This window comes from Anomalospiza imberbis, chromosome 19, assembly GCF_031753505.1.
Source record: "Anomalospiza imberbis isolate Cuckoo-Finch-1a 21T00152 chromosome 19, ASM3175350v1, whole genome shotgun sequence".
In the NCBI taxonomy this organism is placed as follows: Eukaryota; Metazoa; Chordata; class Aves; order Passeriformes; family Viduidae; genus Anomalospiza; species Anomalospiza imberbis.
In genome coordinates, this window is record NC_089699.1 from 11,276,184 (window position 1) to 11,290,929 (window position 14,746).

The 14,746-nt window shown below is 47.1% G+C and overlaps 1 protein-coding gene across 1 annotated transcript; it reads right to left on the reverse strand.

Moving 5' to 3' along the window:
• Positions 1 to 329: 329 nt before the first annotated feature.
• On the reverse strand, positions 330 to 14,725 carry CRLF3 (cytokine receptor like factor 3). Its single transcript, XM_068209692.1, has 8 exons — positions 14,541 to 14,725; positions 11,882 to 12,089; positions 10,003 to 10,090; positions 9,378 to 9,555; positions 8,104 to 8,326; positions 7,356 to 7,488; positions 4,225 to 4,337; positions 330 to 3,371 (listed from the first exon to the last, which is right to left on the reverse strand). Exons 1-8 carry the CDS (start codon positions 14,664 to 14,666, stop codon positions 3,118 to 3,120), a joined length of 1,323 nt encoding a protein of 440 aa, XP_068065793.1. The 5' UTR covers positions 14,667 to 14,725; the 3' UTR covers positions 330 to 3,117.
• Between the last annotated feature and the right edge of the window lie 21 nt (positions 14,726 to 14,746).

Here is a 14,746-nt window from a genome sequence, read left to right on the forward strand (position 1 = left end):
TAAGAGATGGGAACAGTAAAATGGAGACGAGACAAATCAGCTGGGATGGAATATTGAAGGAAGTAGTTCATAGACGCTGTAACAAATTTTATTAAAATAAGGGAAAAATATTTAAGAGATGTCAGTTAAAATTTGGACATAAGTGCACAGGTGGGAAACCTGGAAATAAACTGTTTGGGATTTCTGAGGGACAGAAGATTAAATAAATGGTGAAAATAAACGGGGAGAAGCTCTTAAAGATGGCTGCAATGCTCTAGAAAACATTTTCTTGTTAGAATGCTGTGGTGCTCAGCTTTATGCCTCAATAATTTTCTAGACCATACACAGTTGAGGGATAAAACTTTTATTTAAAAAATTTCAAATTTCTCTTGACACATAAGTCTTAGTTGAGGTAAGTTAATGTACTAGCTTAGGAAAACAACTTTCAGGATTGGGTTTCATAAGCCATTAACACTCTGTTGCTTGCAGGGCTCCAAGAGCTAGAGGTGCAAATTGTAAAGGAAGTGTCAAGTTTTCCATCCAGCTGACCTCTGCTGCGGAAGAACAGAATTTACACCTTTTAGTTCAAGCCTCTTCCGCTTCTTTGCATCCTTTGTTCCTTTAGTGCTCGGGTCTCTTGCCCTGAGACTCTTCACTCCTCTGTTCACAAGGTGCAGCTCCAAGAGGTGGCTGAAAGTACCTCATTTGCAATTTGGACAGCGAGGCTTGTGCCAAGTTCAAATAAAAAACAAAACCACCACAAATAACAACAAAAGAAGCATTGGCAAACTGCCCTTGTTCAACACACAGCTAAAGCCTGAAGGCAGAAAAACTTCTCTTGCCTTCCCCAGCTCTCCAGGGCAGCAGTAGGGGCCTCTCATGGCCCTTCACAGTCATCTTCAGCTGCTTTTATGTAAATTCTGAACAACCTGACACGGCATTGCCACCTCTGGAAGTACCTGAATTCAAGGTTTAAGCTTTATTTTCTAATATGTAAGTAAATATCCTGCAGAATCTACAGTCTGACCAGCCCCTCCAAAAGCAGATGAAAAGGTACCTGACCCGTTGGTACCTCAGAAGTGTGGATATTCACAATTTTAGTTTCCATATGGTAGAAGTACTAAGTTACAACTAGTACCTGATACCTGAAGTGTGTAAGTAGAGCTGCCAGCACTACTGCATGGAGCAAGATTTAAGTCAGCTGCTATCTGGAGTGCCTGCCTGACCCTCTGAGCAGGACTGCCACTTCCATCTACACAACCTTTTTGTGAAAGTACTGAAAACATTCTTCACAGGAGAACTGAAGTAACACTGAAAGCACAGGATATGCCAGTATTCTTTTTTTCCCTAACACTGAACTAGTGAAGCTTGAAAAGCTAAGAGTGCTGCAGGCCTTTTGTGGCTAAGAGTGGATGATCCCACCTGCAGCAGCTCAGCCTTCCTCACTTAATGTCTCCCAGCCAATTCCAACCTAACTCTGCCTCGTGCAGGTTCTTTGCACTCATCTAAATCCACACTCATTTTTTTCTCCTGTAAGTATAAATACCAACAGCCATTCTCCTTGTCTGAAATTCTTGTACCCCTGCTACAGCTGCCTGGGGAAAAATTCGGGCAGGATGGCTGATCTTTCTGTACTGACAGTGTGAGTATGGGCAATGTTAATTGTAAAATAAGCTTTTATGCTTTAAGCTTATTATGGTAGCATAGAGGGCTAATCTAGCACCTTGCCACTGAAAGAAAGGCAGTATGATTGTCTAGGCTTTATAAAAATAGTGCTACTCTAACATGATAAAATATATTTAATTTTAATTGAACTTGAGGTAAGAAGCCTGTCAGTGAGTGTTACTTCAAATATTCCTTAAATCCAGTAGCATTGCAATCTTTTGACCAGGAATAGGCTCTCTGAGACTGAGCCTATCCATCTTAGTTGCTCCTTAGAGGAAAAATGTGTAACTTTACATAACTTCTGAATTCCAAGTCATTTAATTCACACTATTAATGATCCCATCCTACTCTATGGAGGAGACAGCTTAATTACACCATCTCTTCAATTCTGACTGCCCCAGGTTAAATCTGTGCCTGCCTGAAGCCCACCCAAAGCCCATCTCCCTTACTCCAGGTGGAGCTCCAGCAGCAGCTGCAGTCTGTCTGCGGTGCTTGGGCCATAGACCTGCACCGGCTGCCCAGTGTCCCCAGGCAGAACGTGGGACTGCCAGGAATCCTGCACATCACAACAGCACCTGTGCTGTCAGACAGTAAGAGAAGGTTGTCTCTGAGTGTTAGGAGGGCTCTGAGGAATCACAGCTGCCAATCCACAGGCTGAGCTCAGGTACCAAATCACTGAGACTTGCTCTGACACAGGCTACGTGTGAATTGTGACCAGGGAAGACATTCAGAGAGGCTCAGGATCACATCCTGCTCTGGCTGTTGGTCTGCTTGAGGCAGCCGTGCGTGGTCAACATAAGCATCACCACGCAGCTACTACAGAAAACATATTCCAAGTGACAACCCAGAAAACAGCTCAAGAAGTATGGAAATAAGGCACTTAAGTGAGACAGTCACAGGCTGGCTCCCCCTGAGCCCCAGGCTGGCTCAGACCTCCCTGCTGCAGAGGGATGAACAGTACCGTGTGCGGAGGAGGCGGCTGCCGCGGGCTGGCCCGCTGCCCACGCAGACTCCTAAGGCAGCATCGTGCACAAGGAAGCATAGCAGGACCTCACTGCTCTAACTACTGTGCTCTGAGTGGTATAAATACAGCTTTGGTCCATTACCACCCCTAAAACACTTATTTCACAGAGCAGCAGCTTTAAGCAAAGTTAATTCTACACGACGTGCGTACCCTGAGACGAGTACAATGAAATACTGACAAAAATCAAGTCTAGAGGAAAAAAGGGAAAGGTCTGATGGACTGCTTAAATTAAATTTGCCTACACAAATGCTTGTTTCTAGCTTTTTCCGGAGTAACAAATCCAATGTTTCACAACTGTTGTTTAAATGAATCCAGTACAAAGTACAATATAGTGGAGTTCAAGTACTATAAAGACAGGGTTTTTTTACCAGATTGTTGTTAAACAGCTGGAAATTCAGCTTCTAACATTACACTTTACAGCAAGAACAAAAAAATCCCTTTACTCACTGCTAAAAGACCAAAACCTTCCAGCCTGGGTATGAAAATGAACATCCAAAATACAAAGAGCCACAGCACTGATCAAGTACCCAGTCAAAGACCACTTCTCTGTTGTTAGAGCTGATGGTTACTCGAAGCTTGAAGTTTCCTCCCTCGTTGCTGCAGGGTCCCAACTGCACAACTTCCATGTCAAATGTCACAGTCGAGCCAGAAGTAACAGCAGGCAACTGGTTTGTCATCTCTTTTCCATTTACAAATACTGCCCCTGAAACAGTCAGCACATCTAACAATATTTCTCATTTCTGTACACACTAACGGACAAGACCACATCTCTCTATTTTTTGCAGGCAAATAGGGAAGTAACCTTGCTACATTTGTCTTGTCACATGGAACAGGCTGCAATAACTGGGAGCAGGAAGAGGAGACCTGTGATCTCACCAAGGATTTTTAACTGCACAAGCAGCACATACATGAAAGTTGCTCATATGTAATGCAGGGATCTAAAGAGCCAGGGGCTGTGGGTTTTGGGAAGGAAATTCCTGCCTGTATCAGGAACAGTGTGCCCAGCAGGAGCAGGGAGGTCATCCTGCCCCTGTACTCGGCACTGGTGAGGACACACCTCGAGTGCTGGCCTCAGTTTGGGAAGGATGTTGAGATGCCCAAACACATCCAGAGGAGGCAACGAGGCTGGTGAGGGGCTTGGAGCACAAGCCCCATGAGGAATGGCTGAGGGAGCTGGGGGTGCTCAGCCTGGAGAAAAGGAGACTCAGGGGTGACCTTATCACTCTCTACAACTTCCTGAAGGGTGGCTGTGGCCAGGTGGGGTTGGTCTCTTTCACCAGGCAGCACTGACAGAACCAGAGGACACAGCCTCAAGCTGCACCAAGGGAAATTTAGGTTGGATATTAGGAAAAAGTTTTTTACAGAAAGGTGATAAAGTACTGGAATGGCTGCCCAGGGAGGTGGTGGAGTCACCATCCCTGGATGTGTTTAAAAAAAGACTCGATGTGGCACTGGGCGCCAGGGTTGAGTTGAGGTGTCAGGGCAGGGCTGGACTCGATGATCTTTAAGGTCTCTTCCAACCTGGTCATTCTGTGAACTCTGTGGTTCAGACTCACCATTTGTGCTGATGCACACGGCCTTGTCCCGCTGCAGGGAGTCGTCGCCGTTCCGCTGCTCCACGCACACGCCCAGGCTGTCCCGCCGGTCTGGCTGTCCCACGGTCTCAATCCTACCAAGCAAAATGTTCAGTCAAAACCTGAAGCTTTAAATCAAAACATACCATGAAATCCAGACAGTCACTCCACACCCCTGTACTGTGCTCCAGGGCTCTCAACAAATTCATCCACACTTCTGGGGAGATCCCTGGTGAATGACAAAATTCCTACCAGCTTTCCCAAGAGCTCCACAGAGCAATACTCTATTAATCTGTACAAATATGAAGCAAACCTTTGCTTCCTGCAAACTTCCAGGGCTATTTAATACAACTCTCCACTGTCACAGCTTAGAAGTGACCTTTCGAAATGATTTCCAGGTGTCTGAAGCATACAGTATGCTCAGCTGTACCACACTACTGGTCAGCATCATGTATTATGGCAAGACAGCTGTAGCTTCTGCAGGGATTTAATAAACATGACTAAAATAGGTTTTTTGGACCCTGCTGTAACAGGATGAGGATAGGGTGCTGCTCTGGGGGTGTATTTGGTTTGGGCTTTTGTAATAAATCAGCCTGGTGCAAACCAAGCAATGCCTAGAAGAGCGTTTACATGTCTGGCCTCTGCTCAGCTGTATTTAGAGTTTTAGTCTGGGGAAAGAATCTCTGAAGAAAATGCAAACAAGTTGTGCAAATGACCAGGGACTCAGTTCCCTGTGGGCCCCAGCAGAGGAGTGAGGCTGCACAGTTTGTACAATGAAGGGCTGTTCTGGACTTGAGTCCTTTCTCATGTACTGCCACCTCTCAAAGGTGCTAAACCCTACTTTACAGAGAGCCTGAGTGACTCAGGAAATTCAGATGGTCTTTTCTAGAAAGTAAAGCAGCAGTTATTTTCATTGCAGCTTGAGAGAACAGACTGATCTGTGGCTGTCAGCAAACAAAGGAAAACTTCAGCAAAACTTTCAAGAAACAGCAGTTAAAGGGGGCAGTGGACTGGCACACAATGGGTTAACTTTTTAGAGGCAAAGATAAAATTGGAGCCATGTTTTACTTTTGTACTCTATTAGGTTTTGCAGTCCCCTGGGAATGCCACTAAGAAAGCAATAGCCTTGCGCTGTAAAGCAAAGGGAAAACGATTACTTGAATCTCCAAGAAGCTTTTACTTTGCAAGGGATCCACTATGTCTTCCCAAAGCAACTCCACAGGAGAGTTCAAATTCATTCTGGTGCATAACAAAAATGCTGCACAGCAAAACCCTGCCTCTGCCACTGCAGAGACACTGAACCTGGTGAACCCCCAGCAGTTTCCATCTGCCTCAGAGCACAGAGAGGCATCACCCCACCCATGGGGCACCACCGGCACCGCCTCGGCCTCAGCTGACAGCAGAGCTCCGCTGGGCTCCTGACAAAGTGTGACCACCACAGGGCACCTGCTGGGTGAGCCCAAATCACTGCGTGCCTGGCCACAAGGACTGTGGCTCCCCACAGCAAACAAAGCTTTAGAGAGATGACGAGCAGGTCACTGTGGAGAGATGTTCCCTTCCCTAAGGGCAGCTCCCTGGAGGCTGCAAGGCAACAGGAGACTTGACCTAAAGCACTGATATTTTCCTACAGCTTGGCCAAATGCTTCACCTCAGCACGACTGCCACAGTTTATCTTTAAAACGTAGATACAAAGCACTGTGTTCATCACTGCTCACTGCTTCACTGGCACTGACACGCTGCTCACACTTCACTGCTCACTGACAAGCTGTGCCTGGGTCCTGAACACAGAGAACACAGAGCAACTGGAGAATAATCACTTGTGTTCCAACAGCTGGAGGAAGTCGAGCACCAAGTTCTGCATCTCCCAGCCCAACAAAATCTCTCACACTTCCAAACAAGAAGCTACTCTTGGACCTTGGAAGAGGAACAAAACAAATTTTTGAGATTGTCTTCAATCTCAAGATTCGTGTCACGATAGCTCCTGTGGACACATGCTTGTTCGAGCTCTGCCATCCTGAAACAATCTCCTCTTGGAGAGAAGTCCATAACCAAAATGTGAAGCAAAACATTTTCAGATGCTACTAATAAAAAAAATGACAAAAAGCACTGGACTGAGAGAGAACCAAGGGAAACCTCAAGGTTCTGCCTTTAATTTCCCAGGCATTGCTGAGCCAAAAGAAGTTAAATCAAGTAACAGATTTCAAATTAAAGCTTTAGATCTTTTTATCCATCTCAGACAGAGCAACTGAATACATCCTCACACTACAACCATCTAAACATAACATAATCTATGATCAGGAAGGGATAAATGAAACACCATGGAATAAGTCATGAAAGTATCATGAAGAGCCCTTTTCAATTGCCTGTGGGGGCTGCCTGCTGTACAGCAAGTGGTTTTATTGAACCAGGGCAAAGATTAAACAAAGCTTCAGAGTCTCTGAGGTCTGTAATCACAATAGACACATCCACAAGGACATTCCTCATACCCCGTTAAACAGCATCATCTCAGGGATAGGATGACATGCAGCAAAGCTGCCAAGGTTTTAATCATGTTCTGTGTCAAGTGGAAAGCTTGAAATTCACAAGATCCCTTCTCCACTCTGGATCTTCTAATGCCAGTTTCAAGCAGTAGTCTGACCAGCACTAATTATCTCACATGTTAAAGGTATTGCTGCCAGACTGTCATCCCAACAGCACATCAGTGTTTTCATGTTCAAAGTCTTCAGAGCCAGTGATTAGTCTGGGAAGGAAAGCACCCCTGACCCAGGGTTGAAAGGAACTAGAGGCAAAGCTCCACTGACTTCAGCCAGTAACAGCTGCTACAAAACACCAGGAAGTTCAACATTCCACAGATCTGCTCAGCACGAGCTGTATTTTACCATCCCTCAGGAGTTCACTCACTTTTATGTAAGCGCAGGTCCTACAAAAACATCAGGTGTTTTCCTACAAAGCCAGGAAACAGAACCAAAGGAAGGTCAGATGTCACACAGAGGCACTACCTTGACTGGAGCTGAACTGAATCACAACTGAAACACGCCTCAGGTTTAAACACAACTCAGACGTGACAGCTCACAGGGGATGAACCAGACACCAGCCACCCAAAAAGGACTTGCCTGAATGTTAATGTTTGCCCACAGAAGTAAGTAGGAGCTTTGGAGTAGAGCACACCACACGACTGAGAATCATTCCGAAGGGCTATGTTTCTTCGGCTGCTCAAGCTGTAACCCTCTAGACCAGTTGTCCACTCTTCAAAGAAAACAAACAGAAAAGCAAGAAAATTGTGAACCTCAACTTGGTCCTGTCTGTGCAAAATCAAGCCAGTCCCAACGTCTACTCAGACCACCTCATGCAGCTTAAGCTATGTTAAAAACAGGGTCTGTTTTTGCCTTTTTCTTATGGAGAGATTTGTTTTTCAAATAAATTGCAATTACAAAAAGTATTTTCCAGCTCAGAGTTCACCAGGAGTTCACTCTTTGCTGCAATCCCTGCCAAGTCTTATTGTAAGAAAAGGAAAGCCTTCATTACCCACTGCGCTTAGAAATTGTAAGTGAAGAGAAAATTTAAGTTTCCCTCTCTCCAAGATAAGAGCTTGTTATGAGCTGTAAGTCATCAAAAATCCTTATTGTTGTGGTGAGAGAGAAGAAAAAATAATGCTTTTCTTCTGGCTCACGTGCTTACCAAGGCTAAGGAAGCAGTGAGCCACCTGTGAACGGCTCACTGAGTGTCCCTCAGCCAAAGAAGCCAAGAATGCATTGCAGGACAGAGAGACAGCTCATCACTTGTCACACAGAGCCCCCACAGCCAGGGCCACCCATCACACAGCACAGCTCCATCCCCTCGGGAGCCGAGGCTGAGCAGTACCGTGGGGGACCAGCGCGGTGCGGCCGATCTGGGGCACGCTCCAGGGGCTCCACTCCTGCCGCCCGTCCCCGCGGGCGCACACCCGGAACTGGTAATCCACGTGGGGGTCGATGTGCAGCACCATGAACTCTGTCTCTGAGCCCACGTACACATCCTCGAAGGGGCTGGCAGCGCTCTTGCGGTACTGCAGCCGGTAGTCCTGGGGTATGAAATCTTCATCCACCTGCAGAAACATTCACTGCGTCACAAAGGACCCCTCTGCTTCTCCTCTCCCCTCTGGAGGGGCACGTGTCAGGACAGTGCTGCAGGTGATCAGACTCACAAGGCATTTCAGAGCAGAAAATGTGCCTTGTAGAAAGTAACATCAGTGTCCGAACCAACAGATGTATCAGAATTATTTTATTACAGTTAGAAAATATCTACAGAAGAAGAAACATTTAACAGAAGGCTGTTCATTCTAGCAGAGATATAAAAAGATCCTTCAGCCAAAAGCTGAAAACAACTTTGCAGAAGAAATTCTGAGCCAGTTTTTAACAGCAAGGGAAAATTAGTGTTGTCCTTCATAAACTGTTCCAGGGAATGATTTCCAGTTCTTTGATATCTCTGAGTCAAAAGATATTTAGACACACACACCCCCTCAAAAAACCCCTCCATTATCCCCCAGGCACAACCAAATTCAGGTAACTCCTGTACAGCACAGAAAATCAGACCCCACCTGACAGCAGTGCCTATGGTTTAACAGCCTGAGTCCACATTACAGCTGAAGGGTGGCCAACAAAGACTGGCTCTTGCTAGAACAACAAAGGTTTGTTTGATGCTGCCAAGGGGCACAGAGCTGTCCAACAACAACTAAACCACATCAGACCACAGCAGTGGTTCACTCAAAAATAGTTTTTGTGTGTTGAAGAGAAAGGCTACTGGACTAGCTAATATAATAATGTTTTCTTTTTCTACCCACTGCATCTCCCTAGGAACACAAACGTGTTTAGGGGTAAGAGCACACCAGAGCAGGTCCAGCCTCCTCCTGGGTCTGCTAAAGCAAGTGTCACTGCAGGCAGACACAAACCCCAGCACCAGCCACACACCATCACTGGACTACCTTGTCTTTAAATGACACCATTACCACGAAAAACGCTTCTCAGGTTTTTAACTCCACACTGGAGTGGACTAGTCCTTGGAAGGCAGTATAGAATTCAGAAAGAAAGTGGATTGTCTGGGTTCTTTTTAGAAAAATCTCAAGTCTAAAGGAATTTCACACAGGGTATTTTACCTACCTTACACCATCGGACTAAAATACCTCCAGGCTTTTCCACAAATTCCTCCAGCTGTACAGGTGGGCGGGATGCCACAGTTCCATGTCTGAATATTTGATTTTTCAATATAGTAAGGAGGCAGTCATCCAGCTGGGCAGATAAACAAGGCACGTCAACCAAGGAGGGCACTTCTGGTAAGCTGAAAAGGAAAGTTTGCTGTAATGAGAGGGGCCAGCTTCTACAAATTCATATTTCATCCATACACTTGAATCTGTGCAGATTTGCAAAGAGAGAACAGCTGCCGAAATTGGCACGTGCACCCCAAACTTAGAAGACTCAGAAAACATTGTGTTTCAGCCCTAACCAGACAGTTTGTCAGCAAATACTCTGAAACACAGGCTGTTCTACAGGGAGTGGCTTCATCCTTCACAAATAAACAGCCTATATTTCCACAGAACGTATGGAGGGTGGAAACCCCCTCCATTCTGTGAGTGCCAGCCCCAAAGAAAGTCTGTGAAACAAACAGGACAGCAGCACCTCAAATGAATGTTTTGAGGCAATGGAGCAGAAAGCTTTTGTTTCCAAAGAGAAAAGATCCCCTACAAAGAAGGGCACATCAGATCACCTCAGAATGTTGGTGTCTTACCTATCTAGCTGAATATGTAAGGCTTTTTTTGTAAAGTTGCTAAGTTTCTCATTCTGTTGTCCCACATCTCCATCGACTGCACTCTCTCCTGCAACCAAACAGCAAAAATATTCCTAATGAGACAACATCCACAGAAGGCATTCTTTGCTTCAAAGAATAACCAGTTCTGACATGAGCAACCAATTAAATGCGAAGCACTCTCAGCACTTTTGCTAGTCTTAGCTAGAAAATACAATTACAGGTAACAATATAAAGCCTATCTAGCAACTTTTGAAGCTCTCAAAGCTACCTGTAGACACACCCCTAACAGATGTATAATTTGCCTCAGGTCTCAGACCTGAGCAGAACTGGGGTCAGATGACAAAAAATCAGGATTATTAATCCCCTTCTCCACCAGCTTTAAATGAAGAAAAAGTCAAAGCACATTCACTGATCAGAAAATAAAAAAGCAGGCAGTTAAAAGCAAGAGATAATGTCAATTGCTGTTCTGTTTGCTAGAATCAAAATGGTACTATTGTCCCAATGAAGGAAATAATCTAACCCATGCATTAAAGCGTGGAGATAAACACAAGTATTTTCCTAAGCTTTCCATATTAAGTAGCATCCCACACTTCATCTTACAGAGACATATGCTCCAGTCTCCTGTCTGCTGACTTTAGGGTAATTTACAACTTCAGCAAGCTCAGTCCTTTTCCAAGTGGAGGATTACACACGTTACAAATCTCTGAAGGAAAGCACACGTCATAATTGGCAGCAGGAGATTTAATAAGCACGGAGGCTTAACTCCTCTCTGCCTCAGCTGCAGCCCGTGCTCAGCCTGCCCACAGCCCTGGGTGATGCTCCTGCTCAGAGCACCCGGGGGAACGGGAACTGCAGCGAGTCAGCTTCTCATGAGACCCCACAGAATTTCACCCAAAAACTTCTGCCACCACGCTGATTCAGCAACGTGAGAGTTAAAATAAAAACAAGGTGAATACCAGCTGTCCCAGAGCTGTGGTGCTAGAAAAAATCCCAACAAATTAATCCTTAAACGCGGTCACTGCTCCTGTGAGCGGGAGGCACTGAGCTCCCAAGCAGCACAAAGCTCAGGGCTGAGGAGGAATTGGGAGCTTTCCCACCCCTGGGACACAGCTCAATGTGCTTTAGCTCCCAGAACTGAGCTCATACTGAAAGAAAGTTAAAGTTGAGACATGAGAACAATGCAAGGAAACTGCCAACACACTCATGGCTCAGACATGCTCCCAGTAGGTTCCCCAGCCTGGGGAAAACAGGCAAGAGTGACATTCCTTTCTGCCGAGGTATTTAGCATCAGCAGGGTATAGTCTGGCCCTTACAGGAACATTCCACATGTCCATTTTTGTCTGCCTCATCTTCAGACTTTTCAGAGAAATTTTCCCCGTACAGTGGCCATTTGATTCCTCATGTTCCCCACCAACAGCAAACATAATCACACTCAGCAGGACAATGTGTTTATTTCAGCTGCTATTTCAGCAAGACAGACATAATTTACTTCACTAAAACAGACACTTTGCTATAGTGGTGCCCACAATGTATTTTATTTCAAAGTAGCCTGACAAACTTCTCTGTCTAGCCTGGAGAGGTAGAGAATGTCTCTGCAGTGAAATAATTCTCAAATAGGTATTTTCTGCCCTCTAGGAGAGGCTACACTGACATATGTACACTCTAGGATTGGAGCAAAATGTTGAAATACGGATTTGTAGGAGATGATAATGATCAGCTCTTCACTAATCTACCCAATTCTTAACATGTAGTTTCAGATAATGAGCCAAACACACTGATAATAATGGGAATATTCCAGACTTTTGACAGACCCACACTGGAAGGCAGAGCTAAGGCTCAGCAGCAGGTCCTGCCTCACCTTCCCGGAGCAGATCATCGGCCGTGCTGACTCCGTGCTCTATCAGCTTCTGGCACTCATCCAGGGGCTTGATGCTCTCTTGCTCTATGACATCCACTTCCTGCAGCAGGGACATCAGTCGCTCGTCCAGCAGCTTCTTCAGAGTGCCTTTCAAATCGCTAAAATGCTGCTCAAGCACATCTCTGGTCACTGTTGCACTGTCTTTGATCTGAATTCAGGTAACAGGAAAGAAGGATTCAGGATAAAGGCAAAGGCCATGCACATCTTTTATTTTTCTGAAGCATCTCATCTACACTTGCTGGAGAAAAGCTGCGAGTGGAGTCTGCTTTAAAAAATGATCGCTGGCAGTTAAAAGATTACTGAAGTCATTTTCAGAACAGGTACAGCAGGGAGGGAGGCAAAGAAACCAGCCTGGACCAGGGGAAGAGCATATTCACTAAGCAAAATACAACCTGGATTATAGGTGCTTCAATCAAGGAATTTTACTTATCAGAAAAATCCAAATGCTCTGTAGATCTCCTCCCTGCTGCCCCTCAAAAAAAACCCCACTGCTGTAATCCTACATAAAAACCACTCTGCCATCCTCTGGTAATCCTCCTTGCAAACAAAAACCTATCAGACTTTTAGAAGACTGTCTAGGAGCACTTTTCCAAGTGCTATCACTTCACTGGATTTTTTAAATCCTCATAAAACTGCTTTCTTTTCAATTTTGTTCAAACAGCTACCCTTGGTGACCGGACAGGGTGAGCGGCAAGTCTGTTTTGATTCCGGAAGAACCCGACCACAGAAAGTTCTACACGTGCTCATTAAAATGTCTGCAAAGTTGCTGAATCTGGCTTTCAGGGAGGAAAGCACACTTGAACATCCCTGAGCTAAAGATGCAAAGATCAGAAGTAAATATCTCCCTGGAACAGCTTTTCTAAGTCTCATCTTACGACGAGACGCACACGAGGAAATGCTGCAACGCGCTGACGGCCTTACACGTAATTTCTAGATCTTTAGAAGCACAGACAACCAACACAGGAAGTTCTCTGGTTAGGTAAAATAAATTTCCTCTTCAACAAATATTCATGAGGCTCTGCAGCTGCCACACAGCTCTCTTTCCCTTTTCTTGTAAGTTCAATGCTTGAGGAAAAAAAAAAAAAAAGGAAGTATTTAGCTTTGTGAAGGGGTGGGGCAAAGGAAGGCAGAACGCTCACTTCTCCAAGCATTTTACCTCCATTACAGGCAGATACAAATTCGGCAGCTCAGCCACAGAATTAGATACTGCTCATCATGCAAAAGAGGAAATGCAAGTCCCTGAACACAGAGCTCTGTGATGTTTGTGGAAAATCATGTCCATCTGGTCCAAAGGAAAAGGATGCAGTGTGAGTGATCCAGTCCTATCACATCAGCCACCCAGTCCTCAAATAATAAAGGTGCCACTACACAAACCCCAGTCTAGCACACTCAGCACTCTGGGAACACAGGGAACTCTGTGATGTGCACAAAACTCCAAGTGGTCCTGAAGATGGAAAGAGAGGAAACAGAAACATGCACACAGCAGGGGAATTGCTCCCAAGAGCAAAAGGAAAGGTGAGCTAACTACACCCTCGCTGCACAAAGGCACATGGGCTGCCTCTCACTGCCCTTGGATCTGCCAAGCAACACTGAGATGACAAGGTTTGCATGAAAGACAGCCATGAACAATTCATTTTTTTAAGCAGCCTGTGGTTTCAATGCTGCCTAATTAAATGTCCAGTGATCACCCACATGCTCTGGGAGCAGGACACTCACCAGCAGATTTCTGCACGAACGGGATCTGCCTCAGAAAAACTAACAGTTCGCCACAGAAACACTCCCTAACTTTGGCTTTGTTTGGGCTTTTATTTACCCCTCGCAGAGCTGAATCAAAGACAGCAAGGCACCACTTCCAGGCTGCAAAGCTCCATCCGCTGCTCTGCCTGAGCAGGGGAGGCAGCCCTGCGCTGCGCCTGTCCCTGCCCACACCTGCCCGGCTGGGTCCCAGTCCCGGCGGGAGCCCTGCCCCGGCTCCAGACAAACCAGCTGACCTGGAATGCTGGCAGCCCTGCTGCCCGAGCCACGAGTACGTGAGCCAGGCACTGCGGTGCATGGGGACAGCAGCCTTCAGCACCGCATCCGAACCAGGGAGCAGCTTGCCCAGGCAGGTATCTGATGTAAACATGGCATAACACACCCTGCTGGATCACACTTAGCATCCCAGCTACTCTGGAAAACGTAGCGCTTTAAGATACCTATTCTCGCCTGAGAAGGCTCCCTGTGGTCCCGGAAAATAAAGCTCAGCTCATTAAGAGACTTGGGCTCGCAGCCCTTTCCTCCGACACATCGCACATCTGCCATTCCCACGCGCTCCGGCTCCGGCAGCCCCGAGGCCGCAGGCCGGTGCCAGGGCTCCCATCACCGCCGGCCGGCGGGGCTCCCGCTGCTCACCCTCCCCGCCCCTGAGCCCCATCCCGGCTCTCCCGGCGGACAGGAACCATGGACAAACACCGTGCCCCGGGAGGGGAGCGGCCAGGGCCCGCCGCCCCCCGGCGGTCCCGCCTGCGGGCGCCGGGCGGGCACAGCCCGGGCAGGGCTCCGGCCGCTCCTCTCGGGCCAGCTCCGGAGAGCGCGGTCCCGTCCCGCCGCGCTTCCCCACCTGCTCCCGCGCCTGGTGCAGCCCCCGCAGCCGCTGCTGCAGCTCCCGCCGGTAGCTCCGCGCCGCCTCGATGCTCTCCCGAGCCTCCTGCAAGAGGAGCCGCACCTCGGCCTCGGCGGCCTCCATGGGCAGCCGCGGCGGCAGCGAGGCGGCGGCGCGGGGCGGGGCGGGGCGGGGCGGGCGGACCTCGGCCCCGGAAGGGCCGC